Source organism: Sprattus sprattus (assembly GCF_963457725.1).
Source record: "Sprattus sprattus genome assembly, chromosome: 15".
Lineage (NCBI taxonomy): Eukaryota > Metazoa > Chordata > Actinopteri > Clupeiformes > Clupeidae > Sprattus > Sprattus sprattus.
This window is the reverse complement of record NC_137913.1, coordinates 12,308,556-12,328,662: the sequence shown is the minus strand read 5'-3', so window position 1 is coordinate 12,328,662 and position 20,107 is coordinate 12,308,556. Positions and strand designations below refer to the sequence as shown.

At 46.0% G+C, this 20,107-nt stretch overlaps 1 protein-coding gene across 1 annotated transcript; it reads right to left on the bottom strand.

Moving 5' to 3' along the window:
* Nucleotides 1–14,022: 14,022 nt before the first annotated feature.
* Nucleotides 14,023–19,962, bottom strand: LOC308376282 (uncharacterized protein; the record flags this gene model as incomplete). Its single annotated transcript, XM_080852577.1, has 4 exons — nucleotides 14,023–14,168; nucleotides 17,744–18,922; nucleotides 19,035–19,625; nucleotides 19,857–19,962. 4 exons carry the CDS (start codon nucleotides 19,960–19,962, stop codon nucleotides 14,023–14,025), a joined length of 2,022 nt encoding a protein of 673 aa, XP_080708703.1.
* Between the last annotated feature and the right edge of the window lie 145 nt (nucleotides 19,963–20,107).

Genomic DNA, 20,107 nt, shown 5'->3' with positions numbered 1-20,107 from the left:
CCTTAGTGAAAAGAACACTGGAATAGAGTGAGAATGAGGCATTTAACTAGGGCGAAGTCCTCTTCGCGTGAAACCGCCTTTGTGAACGCGGCGTCACCCTCACCGAAACTTTCTTTGTGAAAGTAGCGTCACCCTCAACGGAACTGCCTTTGTGAATGCGGCGTCACTCTCAACGCCCCATCAAATCTATAACTCAAGCGCTTCTCACACTATGGTTTCCATCCTCTCTCGGCCAAGACCAACAGAGCCCTAATGGGAGACAAATAAACCAACCAATCAGGCTGATTGAGGCTCACTTTGTGCTTCGTCCAGGTTTACAGTCAGAGAGGCCATAAACAAAAATTATTTCAGAGGCGTGTTGAAGGCTTTACTCCTCTGTGATCAAAGATGGAGATGAGAAGAACTTTCCAGTGTTTTTATTTCACCAGTGTCCAACCCCCCAGCTCTCTCTGGTGCTCTGTAGATGAAGCTGACACATTGTAAGGGTTTGTCTCTATGGGAACAGGTGGTAAATAGTGGCCTAAGCATGTGGTGTTTATAACATAACATTTGAAGCCCATCGGAACGTCAGAGATGTACTTGTATTATACACTTTCAGGGTATGTGGGTCTTTTGTAAATGGAACATACATCTCCAGCAATATGAACTCACAGTGGCCACTTCGAAACTGTATATTCAATTGTATTTCTACTACGGGAAAGAATACCTTATCTTGACAAACCATTCCTGGTTTTCTTCTAGTAATCACTCTTTTTACACCAACTTGGATCAACAAATTGGACCATACATCTTGTCTGGTAGCTACATATGTTAGCAACGGTGAAGCGGTCTCTTGTCAGTTCTCGTTTGACATGCAGCCCGCAGGCCTCCGTCTTTAAAGCATGACAGAGGTCATCAGCACAGGGACCACCACTCAGCTGCAGCACAGATGGAGTTCAGGTTCGGATGTACTTGTTTTGTACACTTTCCTCATGTGGGGCTTTTGTGAATGAAACCCAACTCCCTGCATGGGTATGGGAAAATATACTGTATCTCTGCAAGATGGACTCACAGTTTCTGCTTTATTTTCTCCACATGTACCGATGCAGCCTAGCTGCGACAGAACTGAATTATTTTTCTAGTCAGGTCATCCCTTCTTTACTTGTAATCCAGACCCTTCCCACAAATTTAGATAAACAAATTACAACATGCATGTGATGTCACTGTATACCGATTTTTATTTAAATAAACGACAACAACAACAACACATGTTGACATTGTTGATTTTTTTCCACAATATCTGTTTTGACCCAGTATCCAACAGCAAACAGTGTGTAGGATGATATATCTGTCAGATCTGGTTAGAACCAGTCAACTCCAGTTTAACATGATTGCCTCAGACGACATGCAGCCGACTGGCCTTCGTCTCGGGCCAAAAACATAAAAAGTGGGGTTGAACGCACAGGCCGTGCCACTATACAGCTGCACAGCTGGGCTCAGGGATGGAGAGATGGATTCCTGAGCGAGAGCTGATTCACGGAGTTGGCTCATACTAAATGGTCCCTGACCCTTCTGAAGTTCTCCTCATCTGTTCCAATAACAGGCATGTATCATCCAGTACGGAGTGGACCAAGCCCTTTCTCTGGCATACACACACACACACACACACACACACACACACACACACACACACACACACATACACACACACACACAAACACACACACACTCTCACACACACACACACACACACACACTCACACACACACACGCCCCTTAACAAACGACTACGCTGGGATCTCTGCATTCACTTTCCTCATTAAAGGCTTACAGAAACACAGATGCCCAGACAGCACCAGGGCCCTGGGTCATGCGGTGGTGGTGTAACCGAGGACGACAGCGTGATTGACGGACCAAGCTCCGGTGAGCTCAGTGCCTAGCACAGACTCAGGAGGGTTTGGATCGAAGAGGTAAAGAGCAATAAAATAGAGGTGCGCCAAAGGGGAATTTCCAGACTTGACCTGACCTCCAAACGTCGAAAACAATCCCCCCAAAAAACCCTGACCAGTCTCTGACTTCCATGTTTGGGGAAACAGTTGAGCATATTTGGCATGATGTTCTCAAATGTTCTCCCCGATGTCTTGGCATATTGGTACTGGCAGAGAGAATGAACAGTGAGAGAAAGAGCAGACGACTGTGTGATGGCATGCTAACTTCCACTGCTCCGAGGCCTGTCTCAAACGAGAACTCTGGAGAACACTCAACAGCAGATTCCTGGACAGATTGCTGACAGCAGGTTGCCGATTCAATCAATCACTTTAGCTGCTAAATGTAATAACATGATGCCGTCTCCCCACACTGCATTTCGTACTAAGGAGGCCAAGCTCTGGAATGTGGAGGTAATAAGCCCCCCCTTCCCCCATCTCCAAAAAACACTGCTTTTGTGGGTTCTGTCGGCATCCATCAACCGGACCTGGGCCTTTCTGGTCAAGCCTCCCTCCCTCCATCATGGGCCTTATTGGTGGCAGTGACGTGGCCTGACACAAGCTCAATCATTCTCAAGCACGCCATTGTAAGCCTTACAATGGCTAACCTTCCATCACTGTCTAGCAAGAGCACTTCACTGCAACAGCTTGGTCCCTCTCTCCCCCTGGCTCTCTCTCTTTCTCTTTCCCTCTCCCTCCAACTCTCTTTCTCTCTCTCCCTTTCTTTCTCTCTCTCTATTAAAACAAGCCCTGATCCATTATCAAGCGTATGCCTTTACCTCTTGCAAACAAACAGACAGCCCATTTATAACCTCTAATTGAGTAACTAGCGGCAAACGAGGCCGTGGGGACATTTTCGGTGTTGACACTCATAATTGTCACTTGACCTTGGCCCTCGCCGCCATACTCCGTCTGATTACGAGGGGGACCCTGGGATCCTGTGTAGGGGTGTAGGCATACCCCACCCCCCCCCCCCCCCCCCCCCCCCACACACACACACACACACAGCTTCCTGTGAAAACAAGCGAGTAGAGAACAGGACCTTTGGCAGGAAAGGCCCAGGGGAAGGCCAATTAATGCCCCCCCAAAGCTGAACAAATATCCTCCTATACCGGCGTACTTTTTCCATAAAGGTTTTCTAGATACACACTCGGATTTTTTTGTAACCTTCTTGGAGGGTTTGGTGATTTATGATCAGTGAGGGAGGTTGAGGGAGATTTTCTGATGCTGACTGAGATCTAATGAACTCATGTAGTGATTAGCATGGGCTATTTTTATGATTGGATTCATAAAAGATACCCCCCAAAAAACAATGTTTATCCTTAGCTGCCATATTAGGATTGAGACTTTCTAGACAGCTGAAACAAAATGGACGTGTGACTGTGGTCATGGAAAACTTACTGTAAGCACACACACTGTTTATTAACATGATTATTAAGTCTCATCAAAACCTCCATCCACAAAGTTTATTCACTCTTCATTAGCACTGATTATTCAAGTCATTGGACTGAAGTATATAGCGTACACAAATTTCACCCCACCATGATGTAACCACCATCCATGTTTCTTAGACCCAAATTTCCCTATCAATGACATGTGACGGACATGGGGATTAGCGTTCACGGCCAACAGCGCAAATCACTTCCAGACGCAGGCAGAGGTGGAACACACACCAAAAAAAAAAAGAGATTGTTTCCCTTTCAATCTTTCCTTCAAACCAGAAGTGCCAATAACACTGTTTTAGAGTTGCTTAATGTTTTCCACACTTAGGGAGGTTTGTTGTCAGAAATGAGCGGAAGAGATATGCAGAGAGCGGGAGATGGAAGGATGTTTGGGTAAAGGGAACCACTGACTGACACAGAACTGGAGTCTGGCCAAAGGAATTCTGCTGCAGCACCAGGGAAATCCTACCACTCACACCGTGCATACTGGTCAAAGGAACATAACTGGTCAACACATACATACACACACACACACACACAGGGAAAAGAGAGGGAGAGAGAGAGAGAGAGAGAGAGAGAGAGAGAGAGAGAGAGAGAGAGAGAGAGAGCAAGAGAGAGCAAGAGAGAACATTTACATGTTTTGATTGTTGGCTGAACATCATGATGAATCATCTTTTCATCATGATTCCTTCTTCATTTTATTCATTTTTGACAGTGCTCTGAAAAACGGAACCCTCTTGGTGATTAAATACTGATCTAGTGATCTCATATTCCCACTTGACATTAATAAACATCTACATGTGCTTCTCCATGACAACAGTCCCAGGAGGTGACTGTTCAGCAAATCAAAAAACAGAGATATAATCCGTGTCTCACTTGAGTCATATTCTCAGACCTGTCAACAACACTTCCTCATTAACGAGGAAGCAGTGAAGATGCACAGATATGGATGAAGATTCCTCTAAAGTTCCAAACAAAACATACAGTGGGGAAAATAAGTATTTGAACCCCTGCCGATTTAGCAAGTTTGGCCACTTGCAAAGAAATGTGTGATCTAGAATTTTAATGGTAGGTGTATTTTAACAGTGAGAAACAGAATATCAACAAAAAAATCCATTTTATAAGATTTATGACTTTATTTGCATTTGATGCAAAAAATAAGTATTTGAACCCCCAAGCAAACAGCAAGAATTCTGACTCCCAATGGCCAGTTATGTGCCCAAAAAGCACACAGATTAGTCCTCATTAGGTCTAACAAGGTATACCTGATCTCAACTGGTGACCTGTATAAAAGAAACCTGTCCAAAGAATCATACTTCGCACCTTCAACCTCACCACCATGGGCAAGACCAAAGAGCTGTCCAAGGACGTCAGAGATAAGATTGTACACCTGCACAAGGCTGGAATGGGCTACAAAACCACCGGCAAGCAGCTTGGTGAGAAGCAGATAACTATTGGTGCGATTATTCATAAATGGAAGCAACACCAAACAACTGTCACCCGCTCTAGGTCTGGGGCTCCATGCAAGATATCCCCTTGTGCGGAATCAGTGATCATTCGAAAGGTGCAGAATAACCCCAGAACTACACAGGGGGAGCTTGTGAATGATCTCAAGGCAGCTGGGACCAGAGTCACCAAGAAAACCATTGGCAACACACCACGCCGTCATTTTTTAAGTACTGCAGCACTCGCAAGGTCCCCCTGCTCAAAGAAGCGCATGTACAGGGCCATCTGAACTTTACCATTGCACACTTGAATGATTCTAGGGAGGATTGGGAGACAGAATGTGGTCAGATGATACCAAAATCAAGCTCTTTGGCATCAACTCGACTTGCCGTGTTTGACAGGGGGGGGAATGCTGAATACATCATACCCACCATCAAACATGGAGGTGGAAACATTATGATTTGGGGCTGTTTCTCTGCCGAGGGTACAGGACGACTCCACCGCATCAAGGGGACTATGGATGGGGCCATGTAAGGTGGAATATTGGGCTTGAACCTCATTCCCTCCCATTGAAAACACAACCTTAAAGATTTGGAGAGGATCTGGAAAGACTAAAATCCCTCCTGAGATGTTTGTAAACCTGGTGACCAACTGCAAGAAACGTCTGACGTCTGTGCTTGCCAGTAAGGGTTATTCCACCAAGTACTAAGTCATTTTTGTCAGTCACTTTTGGGGGTTCAAATACTTATTTTTTGCATCAAATGCAAATAAAGTCATAAATGTTATAAAATGCATTTTTCTGGATTTTTTTGTTGATATTCTGTTTCTCACTGTTAATATACACCTACCATTACAATTATAGATCACACATTTATTTGCAAGTGGCCAAACTTGTGAAATCGCAAGGGGTTCAAATACTTATTTTCCCCACTGTAAGTGAGTCTCTCTCTAAAGTGAACATAATGTGTTAATGTGATATTAATTGGCTGATATGAGGGCCAAAAAAGAACAGATTGTAACTCTACTGTCAGCAGACCTTCATCTGCTCACTAGTCAGCTTTTATCAAACCAGCACCCAACTCTCATATACGCTTCTTTCAGCTCTTCAGTTTTTAGTTTGGGTGTATTTGGTAATTTTATTCCTCTGCATTCACACTACACACACACACCCCCCCACACACACACACACAAACACACACACACTTCACACTTAAAAGCCGAGCAGAACATGAATAGAACAGATAGGCAGATAAAAGTTGACAGAAGAACAGCATGCACAGGTCCGGCCCAAACGCATTCCATCGTCAGCTGCTGAATGGATAAGGACCGGTTCTGGGATTATAGTCAGGGAAAGTAAATCAATGAAAATTCACACTACTTTTGCGATCAAAAGTTAAGACGCGGGCAGCCACAGTTTTGTTCTCACTCTTTGTTTCGAATAACACACCACCATGTCAGCGGGTACTTAAAATTACCCTTTAAACTGTTGTCTGTCAGCATCTCACATCTGAAATATGATCCTGGCAGCGGTCAAAGTAGCATGGAAATGCTGAATATCACTGGAAATGTTTTGAACGATATCAAGGACATAAACATACTCCGCTCCCATCTCACTTACAGGGTTTGGAAATGCTTTTTAAAACTTCAAACTGAGTTCAGTGACTCCTCTCCACAGTACAATGTGATCCGTCATCAGAGACGTTTCTGTCAAAATTAGTTTAAGCTCTGGGAAAGCCAAAAACACTTTCTGTAATCCATACTGTCTCGTCCACGGTGGGGTTCCAGGGTCACGTTTCCCTTCACTATGGGCTCAGATTAAATAGTTTGACGGCGTTTGGGCGTTTGATGTGCCTGGGTGCAAACTGAACAAAGCATGTGAGAGATTCCCATGTGTTAAATCGCGGTGTGAGAAACGACTCGCAGATGTGCGTGGTGGTGCTGGTGCCGCATCCTGCGGAACGTCCTCCGACACCCCTCACCACCGAGCAGGTGATTGGCTAAGTTGTGAAACTGGAGACTGGATTACCTCATGAACTGACACGCACAACGTATGGGTGCTCTAGTGGGTGGCATATGAGAGTACAGTAAGTTGCCCCTCTGTGAGGATAACATTGTTATGTAGACGTCAGTGCATCTATGGCCTGAGCAAAGGGTTGGAGAATTGTAATGCCATCCCCTGTCTTTGACTAAACTACATTAAAGAAGTTTGATGTATAGAATTACAATGAATGAATTTATAAAAAAAACAATAGCTGTTTACATGTTGACGTAATCCTGTATGAGGTCAGAACAGGACTGAGAGAATAAAGGACTGAAAGAGTGAAGTTCTCTGACCCCTTTTGGATTTACTGTGGATATGATAACTCTAACCTACTTAATAAATCACAAAATCCTTAGGTGTCAGAGAATATTGAGGGCTTTTATAAGTTGTGGAAGACATACACACACACACATACACACAAACAGACACACACACACTCACTTTATAGGTTGGGGTGAACTTTGCATAAATTGTACAATGTGGATATCCTGCACCTGAAATAATCACAGTCACACACTCAAACACACACACACACACACACACACACACACACACACACACAGACACACACACACACACACACACACACACACGCACAGATGAAAATAGATCTGTGCACATGGCCATCTCCAGCAGATGTCAATAAAAAGAGCGTTTACAGGCCCTCTCCTCAGTGCAGATGTTGGCTGAGGCTGCTCCCAGTCTTATCTGTCAAGAAGGCAGCAGTAAGACAAGGAGCTTAAATAATGCACAGATGATATCCCTCTCCCTCACTTCTCCTTTTCATTCACTCACTCTCTCATTCACTCAGTCCCCTCTCTGTTTTTCTTTCAATTGTATTCTCTGGAGTTCAAAAGTATTTGGTGATAAAACATTGATGCAAATGTCAGGATTCCTTCAACATATTAGATTTAATTCGTGCTGAATTCATAAAAGTGATGAATGTAATATCAGAATGTTTGAAGTGAAGATTTGTCTTACTCCTGACAATCCTTCTGTACAAAATGCACAAATCCCCCTTAAATGCAACCTGCGAAAACAAGTGATGTCATGCTTCTTCGCTCATTTCACTTAAACCCATGAGAATAAAGACAACATCATATTAAAGAAGACTGCTTAACTGACATATCTAAAGATATGCTTAAAACCTGACACCACAACTCAATGGCCTAGCTATTTTGTAGGGTTACTGGTTACCTTTGCCGAACACGTTTTTTTTTTCTCCTGCTTCATATCAGTTGACATGGAACAGAAATATGTATCTGACAGAACTGAATCAAAGAGGCTGAGGAGACTGACTAGAATAGATCATAAATCATATGCAGGCACGCACACATCTTGTAACACCTACATACCCTGCGTGTTCTGCTCCATGCCAATATCATGCCATGTAGCTTTAAGGAAGAAAATGAAAATACAGAACTCCTTTCCCAGTCTGCTGTCTACAGTACTGTGTGCAAAATTAGATAGCATATAGGCAAGCAAGAGTACCACCCCAAAGAAAATGTTATGATATGGCCAGTCTATCACTGCCTGCTTACTGTATCAACAGAGTATGAGATTGCTCACGGTCTGTGTCATATTTACTTTTCTTTGCCTCAGGTCTTCACTTAGGCCCAACATGTCTGTCCTCCACGCCCACCCTGAAGCCTGTTTGTTCAGTAGCACAGCTCTTCCTTGACCAGTGGATGGGTCTTATTTGTACTACACTACCCCTCAGTAGAAGTTTTTTCCATCTGAGGAATCCCAACCTATAATTCTGGACGTTGGCCCCATTTATAGAGTTAACTGCAGCCTAAATTCTCACCCTAGCCCAATACTCCTTTTCCAGACCCCTAGAGCCTCCCCCACTATGTGGCCAATCAGGTTTGTGACAGCCCTACTGTGCAGAGACCAGGGTTCATTCCCCAGTCAGTTCTGATCTAATTTTAATCAAATGTCAGTTCAGTTCCTTGAGAGTGAAGAGTCTGAGTGCCTGTCCCCACAAGGGGAATTCGCCATTAGGAACATAACCTCTGATCATTTACCTAACTGCATGATATACTGGTGTTGACTAGGTGTCTATACTGCATCAAAACTATATGCCGTTAGTGGTGTGTGTCTGTTAAGCCGATTCCATCCTGCCATCTTGCTATCTGACAGATGCTGTCAAAGGTACTGAGAGTACGTAAGTACATGGAGACTGTGAGTTTGAACCTGGTGCCCTGGAAGGGCCTGGTTACGAACAACACCACCAGATGAAAAATAATCACTGCTGGAGCAGTTCCGTCAACATCCGAATCAGAAACACACCATACAGTCAGGCACAAACAGTGTGAAGCCAGCGCTGACCACAACTTCCTTTGACAGGAAAGAAACACTCTTTTGTCCAATGTGTGGCACAAAGAGTTCTATGGTCCAACTTGCCTTGTTAGGCATCAGTGCACTGACACATATGCAGACCCAAATCTTACCGTGAAGAACTATAGTATGAGTGTGAGTGTATGTGTGTGAGTGTATGTGTGTTTGGTGTAATTCAGTATATTTATATTCACACTTCACACGATAAAATTCACCTTCTTTGCCCTGTGTTGGATAACAGAAATATATATTCTTACATTAAAAGTGTTCCAGGCATGGTAGAGCAATATGGTTTGCAATGTGGTTTGCAATATCTGCTTGGCAACATCCCATTGAAGCTTGTGCCATTTGAAGATAAAAGAGTTCTTCTTTTCAGTATCAAAATAAAGGTCATGATAAGGCAAGGACCCATGCAGTGTTTTCAAGTGGGTTCCAGAGAACAAGAGATAGAGACCACAGATATGAGATTTATAAGATATCCAGTCTGGTCATATTTACCTGTGGTTTGGGGGAAGATCCAACACAAAATATTCTATCTGTCTCTCTCTTTTTTCTTTCTCTCTCTCTCTCTCTGTCTATCTCTCATGCTCTCTGTCTCCCCATGCAGGCCTCACAATGACATGTAATACAAACTGTGCCTTGAAATCCTTATCCAACACATTCTCTGAAGATATTGTGTCAGATATTTCCAAGTTTATAAGTGTGGAGAGAAATTACCTGAGGTCCTAAGGAGCCTGTTTGAGAGAGGGTGCAGACAGTTGGACAGACAGTTGGACAGACAGTTGGACAGACAGTTGGACAGACAACACCACAGTGAGCGTAAACAGGCTCCGGGAGTCTGTGATGACTTTCCACTTGGTGTGAGGCTCTCAGACAATCAAACTTAAGTGTCCATAACGCAGGCTGGAGAAGGCATTAGAGCTAGAAGGACTCCAGTGTAAGTATTTAATGAGACCAAATAAAAACAAACAGATGGACAGACAAGCAAACAGACAGACAGACAGACAGACAGACAGACAGACAGACAGACAGACAGACAGACAGACAGTATGGGCTGAAACCCTCTGTCTTGCATCTGAGCATTACTGTCATTACTATCAAAAACATTACTGCATGATCCAACTGCTCGAATTTGGATGTGATAATATCAAAATGGCAGTTTGGTGCTCCTGTCATTGTGATATTATCACATCTACATTTAAGCAGTCGGCAATATTATTGGAAATGCCTGGACCACCTGGCATGCATGACAGTCATGAGCAGCCTGCAGCAGTTCTGAGCAGGGAGTCAAAAAGGCGCTAATATATGCCAGCTATGGTCGACCCCAAAGCAAACATGTATTTTCAATTCAAAACCTGGAACATGCTGTCCTGTCTGATCTGGCAGGGTGCAGCCCTGCCCTGAAGGGGTGACTGTGGTTTGAGCTGGAGACCCACCACAGGCCTTGCAGAGGAGGCGCCACAAGAGAAACATGTGCTCCACCAGGTACAGACTACACAAGCCCCTGCCAGAGTAAAACATTCGGCCACACACAGGACTCCCAAAGCCACACAGGAACTCACAGGTATAGTCCCTGGGTGAAGCTGAGCTCATCATCATGGCAGCTCTTCTCCAAGAGGGACGATTGGAAGTAATTAAAGTAAAGAAGCCGAACAAATCCTCATTCTGCAATTTAAATGTACAAACAGTTGGACAGGTCACTGCTTGTCACCAGCCCCATCACTACAAAGTACTGTGACATGATTCAGATTCTGAGATAGGGACGATAGAGTATGAAAAGGGCCTGATGTACTTGCTACTACATGCAGGGCAGACGTGCCATCCTGTTTCTGCACCATGAGGAACCAGGTGTCTGTGGTCACCATCATTTTTCAGATAAGTTATTTTGAGAAATCAGTGTTAGCTGCCAAACTCTGACAGGACTTTGTTGTTCAATTGGATAAGCAAGTCGCTCTCTCTCTCTCAGGTAGTTTACGGACAGCAGCTAACCATTAACCAAGATATGATCACATCTCATCACACACACACTGCCACTAAGTCTTTGTTGTCATTGCCAAGGGAACACCAGGCCCTTTGCTTGTGACACCTTTGCTCCTAGACCACAAACAAATGCTTAACTCCTGCTCACTGTTTCCAAGGAAACATGCTGACATGCAAGAACTGTAAACAGAGATGTGTGTCAGGCTTTAAGAAGTAAACTCAGACCAAATACCCCAGGACCACATGAGCACGTGGAGGTAATCTTTGTCTCAGGTAAGGCTCTCCCTTGTCTCGCTCACACTTCATAATCATCGGTGGGAAAGGTGGTTGCCACTCAGTTTAGCAAATGTTTTTTTTATTTCAGGTGACAGTATGCTTGAGAAAAAAGTATTCACCCAGTGTTGATAGCTCAGATGCAGTTGCAAAATGTTTTACCTTGGTACACAGAGGGTAGAGGGACAATTCCAGCCCTTGGCATCTCTACTAACCCACTCCGGCAATTGAGCTATAGGAACTTGAGTATACTGTATATGTTTAAATCTATCATTTACATCGAGTTATAGGACCTCTTAAGAGTAAATGTTTAAATCTATCATTTACATCGAGCTATAGGACCTCTTAAGAGTATATATGTTTAAATCTATCATTTACATCAAGCTATAGGACCTCTTTTGAGTATGTATGATTAAATCTTTTAAATAATTTACATCGAGCTTTACCCACCCACCCGCCTGCTTACTGGTCTGGTGCCACACAGAGCCGAGCTGCCTTCCCTCAAGCGTGCCTTTCCTGAAACCCTTTCTGAGTGGGTTTAGATGAGAGGCCTGGGGTATTCATAATGACACGCTGGCTAAAAGGTGAACTAAGAGATTAGAGGAGCTGGGGGAGTGGTGGTCAATAGACCTTAGCTCAGTAGTTATAGGGGTGGATAGACCTCCAGGGAGTGTTAACCCACGCTCCTGCCCTAGATCAAACTATCGGCTGGCCAGATTGTGTTGGACAGCAGCCACTAAGTGCTCTGGGCTGGAGAGATATCTTTATGGTTCTTTTGATTTCAAAACCAAACTGGCAGCATATACCATATTGTGTCGTTTATGTAAAAGACAATGATTAAAAAAGGGTTTATTTCAAGTCCAGAGAGGGCAGAGGGTTCATGGGATGTGTGATCAAGACGGTGCTTACAAAGATGAAAAAACATATTCACATTTTACCAGAGGTTTCCTTGTAGAAACAGTCACCATTTAAAATGGCTGCTGTCCACAAGTGACACCTTCATCAACACTGAGTTCACAGCACACAGTCATCTCCGAGTTGTAGGTCATGGTTTGTGTAGACCATATATTTTTTAGCAAGATCAATTTAATTGTTAAAGGTATTTGGATGGAAGATCAGCTTGCCCATGGAGCCAGAGTGGTTTGCGGAGGAATGTAAGAGAAAGATCAATTTTAAGTTGGGCCGCTGGGTTGACTGATGTTGAAAGAACTGACTGCACTGATTGCATGTACAATTCCAGCCAGCCTCCATGTACATTCTGTTATACAGAATAAAACTTGAACATCACTGGCTCGGGTACAAAAAAACAGACTTCCAACAGAGCCCCTGGATTGCATTTCATCTTAGAGATTTCCTACACACACGTAAGACATGTAGCTATGATCTCAAACCTGAAGACCTTCATCCCTCATCCACAGTGGCATTGCTAGATCCCATATTAGGCGATGTTGAACATAGCTAGTGTGTCTGCTTCCATCATGAATGATAAATCTCTCTCTCCTGCATTGTATACTATGAGTCAGAGGTCAGGTGAGCTCATTTCATGTTGAGGAGATTGATCGCCAAAACTGGGGATGCTATGACATGCCAAGGGCAGATTATACCTGCAGTTAAATCTTGCAGATTGTTTGATGAGGTGGTTACAATCAAGGGCAATCAGTTATGATCACTGAAAGAGAACAATTGTCTTCAAACGCAGGTTTGGAAATCACCTCCTCTTCCATGGAATGGTTTACGTCAGGATTCCAAAGGCCCACTTCCACGACTCCAAACAGGATAAGGAGCTCTCTCCCGTTATCTGTGGGGAATCATATCCATATCCACGGGTCAGCTTTTCCCAGCAAATCTACAAATGGAAAGTCAACGCTCCGGCGAGGATCACTCCATGCTTCCATGGACCTCTGCACTTCCAACAGTACAAACAGTCCACTTATAGGTACCAGACATCCACTGGGATTCACCACAAGTTCAATTCAATTCAATTTTATTTGTATAGCGCCATAACAATACAATTGCCTCAACAGAGCCCAGAGCCTGAACAAGTAAATCCTCATCAATCAAAACTTTGGATTCCATGATTGTTGTTATTAGTGAATCATATTAATAGATAGTTGGATTTCCTGCAAAAAAGCTCACATAAGCATAAGTATTTCTGGCAATAATTAAACAACCAACAACACTACATGATTCAAGGACATAGTTATATATTTTCATTTGTCTGCTGCCATATATCATCATGTGCCTTGTTTTTCCTGCTGTACATGAAATGTCCTCTGGATACAACAGACGGAACTGAGCATAACTGAATGAGACATTCAAGCCCAGAATCTCAAGCACTTATGTTTGGCTTGAAGCAGCAAATGCTTATATGATTTTAGCTAACCACTACAAAAGTGTATTGTGCATATGCCTGTAAATAGTGCACTTTCATTCACCGCAGCAGCATTCAGTGTATCATTTCAAAACCTTACCTTCAGTATTCTGCAGTAAACTTAATTTGTAGTCATTACTGTGTTAGAGAGGCCCTGGCCTGTGCTCATTCTCCACAGCTCGTGGGGTCCAGTGCGCCCTGGTCCAGAGGCCCTGTGGTGGCTGGCAGGGGTCTCCTCAGAGGGAAGGGAGATGGAGGTCTCACAGCTGCGATGGAGGGAGGGGAGAGAAGAGAGGGCAACCTCAGAGAGCCTGTGGGACGAAAGGGCTGAGTTGGGGATCACAGGGGGGTGTTGGTGGGAGAGAGGAGGTCGGGAGGCCCCAAAGTGGCTGGAGGAGGGGAGGGAGTGTAGAGAGATCGTGTGTCAGTCAGGGAAAGAGAGACGGGAGAGGTGGATCACCAAGAGAGGTATGTGGGAGAGAGGAGAAGGGGCGTCTGGAATGTGGTATTGGGGGAAAAGAGGAGAGTGGGGGATCTCTGAGTGTTGAGAGGATGGGAGAGGAGAGATGGGGGTCACAGAGAGGTTTGAGGAGAGGAGAACTGACTCTGAGCGAAAGACCTCAGAGTTTTTGGGAGGAGAAACAGAGAGGAGAAAGACCTAAACACCACGAGAGAAAAGGACAGGAGAGTGACAGATCACTCTGTAGCATAGCTAGAAGAGGAGGGAAAGAGGAACTTCGAGAGGGACCCATTACCAACCTGAGGAGAGGGAACGTAAGCGAGAGGCCTCAGAGCTGCTTGGAGAGGAGGTTGGGCCGAGGGAGTTCCCTGGGCAGCACTGGCAGGGCTGGAGGCTGGAGGCCACAGACCAGTAGGCCCAACACAGCACCTCCAGATGGCAACGCTGGGCTAACACTCAGCGAACCAGCAGTTAGCACACCAGGTAATAGCAGATACTAGCATTCATTCATTCTTTACCATCCATTACCTACCACCAGAGCTGTACAAATACAAACACCCCCAAGGCTCACCCACCCGTGTGACATCCTATCACTAGAGACTTCTTTATTTTATAATTCACCACTGCATAAATATGGATATCTGTGTCTCTTTCTCTCTTTCATTCTCTCTCTCTATCACTAACCCCTTTACTCACATTCCTGTTCCTATGTCTTAGTATAGTGTAGAGAGTATATCCTACTTTGCTGTGCAGTGAACCATCAAAGTTAACACACCGATGACTTTATGACACAGAGTGGTTCAAACTCAGGACACAGACTCTGTCATTACCAACATGTTTTTTTCCCAGCCCCACTTAACCTTTGTGGTCCACCTCTCGCCACTCAATTAGCTCTTTAAAAGGTGAATGGTCTGGCAGATGCTACAGCGAGGAGGCATATGGTGGCCAGCCCAGCGTCTTGCGTCCATTTCTGAAGCAATTTCAAAGAGAGTTTCTGCTCTTGTCATTTCTGTGTTTACCCTCTCCTTCCTATTTTGAGAAAGGCTAAGTGCTTTTTAGGGGGAAAGACGTGCCATGTGAACTCCAGCCAGTGGAATTTCCTGATCGTGATTTACCATTGAGAATCATAACAAACAAAGACTGCTGGAGGCTTGAGTGCTGTTGAGTACCCATGTTTAAGTGGATTTGCTCTGTTGCTGCCAGTATGAATGGGACTGTATCATCAACATGTTTCTGTAGATGGCAACAACAATACAAAAAACGACACACTTCATGTGCTTTTAACACCAGAGCCTTTTTCTTCCACTTACTAGTGGTGCCTGGCATGGTTGAAATGGTCATAGTTGTTCCTGTTAGTTTATGAGAGACCTGTTTACATTATGGGTCTAATACTCAAGTCAGGTGCCAGAGCCTTGTAGGAGGTAATGTAAGCATTTAGGAGACCTTACCATGTGCTATATTGAGCATGTATTGCATGTCAGTTTTTCACCTTTGTTAATTGTCTTTTGACCCTTAAAAACAGGTGCACTGTGGGATTTGTAGTTGTAGCATTGTCAGACGTGTGCAGCATCTGGAGGTAATATGCCACCAGTGTCTTACTGCGTGCCTGACCACAGTGTTTATTTTGCATACCGACCACTTCAGAAGGCACTTTGATCAGAGTTTACTGTGGGATCCAGTGAAGGCTTGCCATGCTCACACTTAAGTTCTCCCCTGCCATTCAAAACAAACATTTATCTAAGGCAATTAGGGATGCTGTAGGGGCCCTGCATCACCACAGTAAAAAGCTTTAAACATAGACACGCATTGGGAGGAAGCTCTTCAGCTTTCTGTAGTGCTGCATAGCACCATGACAGAGTAACAGTAGTAAAAACTTTTTCGGTTTTTATTTGAGATGTTTTTTGAATGTGTCTTCGCATATGTCAGGGATGCATTTTATAAAAATAGTACTGCTGAGCTATAATATTCATACTTGAAATAAATTGTTACAAAAACTGTTTTACCATCACTTGCCTAACTTGTTGACAGCATATTTCACTTATTAAGTAAAGGCATATCCAAGGGAACCTGCAGAATACACTTTGTTTAGACCAAGTAGAAAAAGATATACCTAAAGACAAACAATTGAATGTGTACCTGAACATCATGCCAAGAGACGTTGCAAACTTCAGTGGTTTGAATCAAAGACCCTAAAGTAGCACTCTCCTCACCACTGCAACAGCAACACCCTAGCTTTGACTCCCAAACACCCAACCTGCTCTTTAATAGGCACAGCCCTCTGTCTGAATCCTACTTCACCAACTAGCTTCAGGTGATTGCAATTGCTGTGTGTGTGGTCAGGTGTGAACTTCCATTCAACACTGTGAAGAGTGTTGACATCACTGACAATATTCAATGTCACTTTGCCACTTTGAATGTCCTCTTGTTAGCAGCAGCATTTCCAGTCAGTTAACAGACCTGGCGGTTTCAGTGCATCCATTTTATGTCGCTTTCCTTAGTTGACCAAGTTAACCCGCTTCCTGGAACATAATGTTCTTATTACAAGAGATAAACTAGTTCCTTTTTAAAATAACCTTTTATTCCCAAACTCAGTCAGTTACATTGCCAACTTCATAGCTACTTACTGCTGATACATCTCTAGGGATGCCAGTATGAGGCAGCATCAATGAACTACCCATCATTAAAGTGTATGAACCATTTTATCTATAAAACACTCGCCTATATATGGTCGACGCAGAATATAATTGAAACGCTGATGCATGGTACTTAGAAATATAGGCCATTTTATGGAGCATTTGCTTCTCTGGAATAACACATGACACACGTTACACACCTAAAGCTTAAGGACAACGATTCAAAAGAGACACTTTACACAAGGATGCTAATTATAAATTTGGTTTGCCATAGAGAGCCCGATAAAGAAATTCTACATCCTGAAGTTACATCCCGATTTTCTCCAGTAATCCATTTGAGTCAACCTCCCTCAACAGCAGGACAAGAGTTCAATGGTATACATGGATAGCCTGCCTTTTACCCATCATGTCCATAAAAGGGTTTCAAGAAATTGGAGATGCAAATTTAGAGAAAGTCTTTTATTGTTTTAAGCACAATGTAAAGTGCATCCTTGATATCCATTAAGGTTTGAGTTCAGGGCCTGAAAAGAGAAGACAAAGTAAGAAAAGCAAGACTCCCTCCCACATGAAACAGAATTTGAGAACAAAAGTAGACATATACCTCCATGGCTAAGATCATCTGGGCAAATCTAGCCTTTCCTGAAGAGAAAGAAACACATTAGAATTCAAACACTCCCTTATGAACAGATATACAGAAAAACCCATGCCTACTTTGAAAGAGTGTAGTCTACAGTTTGGTCAGTCTGGGCTTCATGTCCAAGAAAAATGGGGACAGGAGCAGGCTCAGCATCACTTGGAGGAACATCCAGTGGGATGTAGGTGGTTTGTGAAAAGACCATTTTTCCACGCACGTAACGATTGAAGGATTTAACCACGTAGCGTGCTTGAAAACCTGATGGCTCTGTGATCACAAGGTAGCGCTCTTGCCCTGATGAGGGACCCTCAGCAGCACCACCATTAGAAGCGGTTTCTCCACTGACATCCATGGAGGAGCTGCCAAGACTACCTAAAGAGTTGGATTGAGTCATTTGAGGCAGGGTCATCTTGAACGGCATGGAGGCCATCTGGGCCTGCACCTGGGGCATCTTGGCTGCCTGCTTCACTGGGGGCATCTTGGCAGTCTGGATCACTGGGGGCATGGGCATCTGGGCCTGCACCTTGGGCATCTTGGCTGCTTGGCTCACTGGGGCTGGGGGAATCTGGGCCTGCACATGGCTTGGTGGGGGCATCTGAGCCTGCACCTGGGGCATCTTGGCTGCCTGGTTCACTGGGGCTGGGGGAATCTGGGCCTGCACCTTGGGCTTCTTGGCTGCCTGGCTTACTGGAGGCATCTTGGCCCATGCTGGGGGCATCTGGGCATGCACCTGGCTGGGTGGGGCTGGGGGCATCTGGGGCCATGCAGGGGGCATCTGGGCCTGCACCTGGGGCATCTTGGCTGCCTGGCTCACTGGAGGCATCTTGGCCCATGCTGGGGGCATCTGGGCCTGCACATGGCTTGGTGGGGGCATCTGAGCCTGCACCTGGGGCATCTTGGCTGCCTGGCTCACTGGATGAATCTTGGCCTCCTGGTTCACCTGGACCCATGATTGAGGCATCTGAGCCTGCACCTGGGGCATCTTGGCTGCCTGGTTGACTGGGGCTGGGGGAATCTGGGCCTGCACCTGGGGCATCTTGGCTGCCTGGCTTACTGGAGGCATCTTGGCCCATGCTGGGGGCATCTGGGCATGCACCTGGCTGGGTGGGGCTGGGGGCATCTGGGGCCATGCAGGGGGCATCTGGGCCTGCACATGGCTTGGTGGGGGCATCTGAGCCTGCACCTGGGGCATCTTGGCTGCCTGGCTCACTGGATGAATCTTGGCCTCCTGGTTCACCTGGACCCATGATGGAGGCATCTGAGCCTGCACCTGGGGCATCTTGGCTGCCTGGTTCACTGGGGCTGGGGGAATCTGGGCCTGCACCTTGGGCTTCTTGGCTGCCTGGCTTACTGGAGGCATCTTGGCCCATGCTGGGGGCATCTGGGCATGCACCTGGCTGGGTGGGGCTGGGGGCATCTGGGGCCATGCAGGGGGCATCTGGGCCTGCACCTGGGGCATCTTGGCTGCCTGGCTCACTGGAGGCATCTTGGCCCATGCTGGGGGCATCTGGGCCTGCACATGGCTTGGTGGGGGCATCTGAGCCTGCACCTGGGGCATCTTGGCTGCCTGGCTCACTGGATGAATCTTGGCCTCCTGGTTCACCTGGACCCATGATTGAGGCATCTGAGCCTGCACCTGGGGCATCTTGGCTGCCTGGTTGACTGGGGCTGGGGGAATCTGGGCCTGCACCTGGGGCATCTTGGCTGCCTGGCTTACTGGAGGCATCTTGGCCCATGCTGGGGGCATCTGGGCATGCACCTGGCTGGGTGGGGCTGGGGGCATCTGGGGCCATGCAGGGGGCATCTGGGCCTGCACCTGGGGCATCTTGGCTGCCTGGCTTACTGGAGGCATCTTGGCCCATGCTGGGGGCATCTGGGCATGCACCTGGCTGGGTGGGGCTGGGGGCATCTTGGCCCATGCTGGGGGCATCTGGGCCTGCACATGGCTTGGTGGGGGCATCTGAGCCTGCTCCTGGGGCATCTTGGCTGCCTGGTTCACTGGGGCCAGGGGCATATGGGGCAATGCTGGGGGCATCTGGGCCTGCACCTGGGGCATCTTGGCTGCCTGGTTCACTGGGGCCAGGGGCATATGGGGCCATGCTGGGGGCATCTGGGCCTGCACCTGGCTTTGTGGGGCTGGGGGCATCTGAGCCTGCACCTGGGGCATCTTGGCTGCCTGGCTCACTGGATGCATCTTGGCCGCCTGGTTCACCTGGGCCCATGCTGGAGGCATCTGGGCCTGCACCTGGGGCATCTTGGCTGCCTGGCTCACTGGAAGCATCTGGGCCCATGATGGGGGCATCTGGGCCTGCACTTGAGGCATCTTGGCTGTCTGGCTCACTGGATGAATCTTGGCCTCCTGGTTCACCTGGGCCCATGCTGGGGGCATCTGGGCATGCACCTGGGGCATCTTGGCTGCCTGGCTCACTGGATGCATCTTGGCCGCCTGGTTCACCTGGGCCCATGCTGGGGGCATCTTCAAAGGTTCATTGTAACTTTGGACACCTTCACCTTTGATAGAGC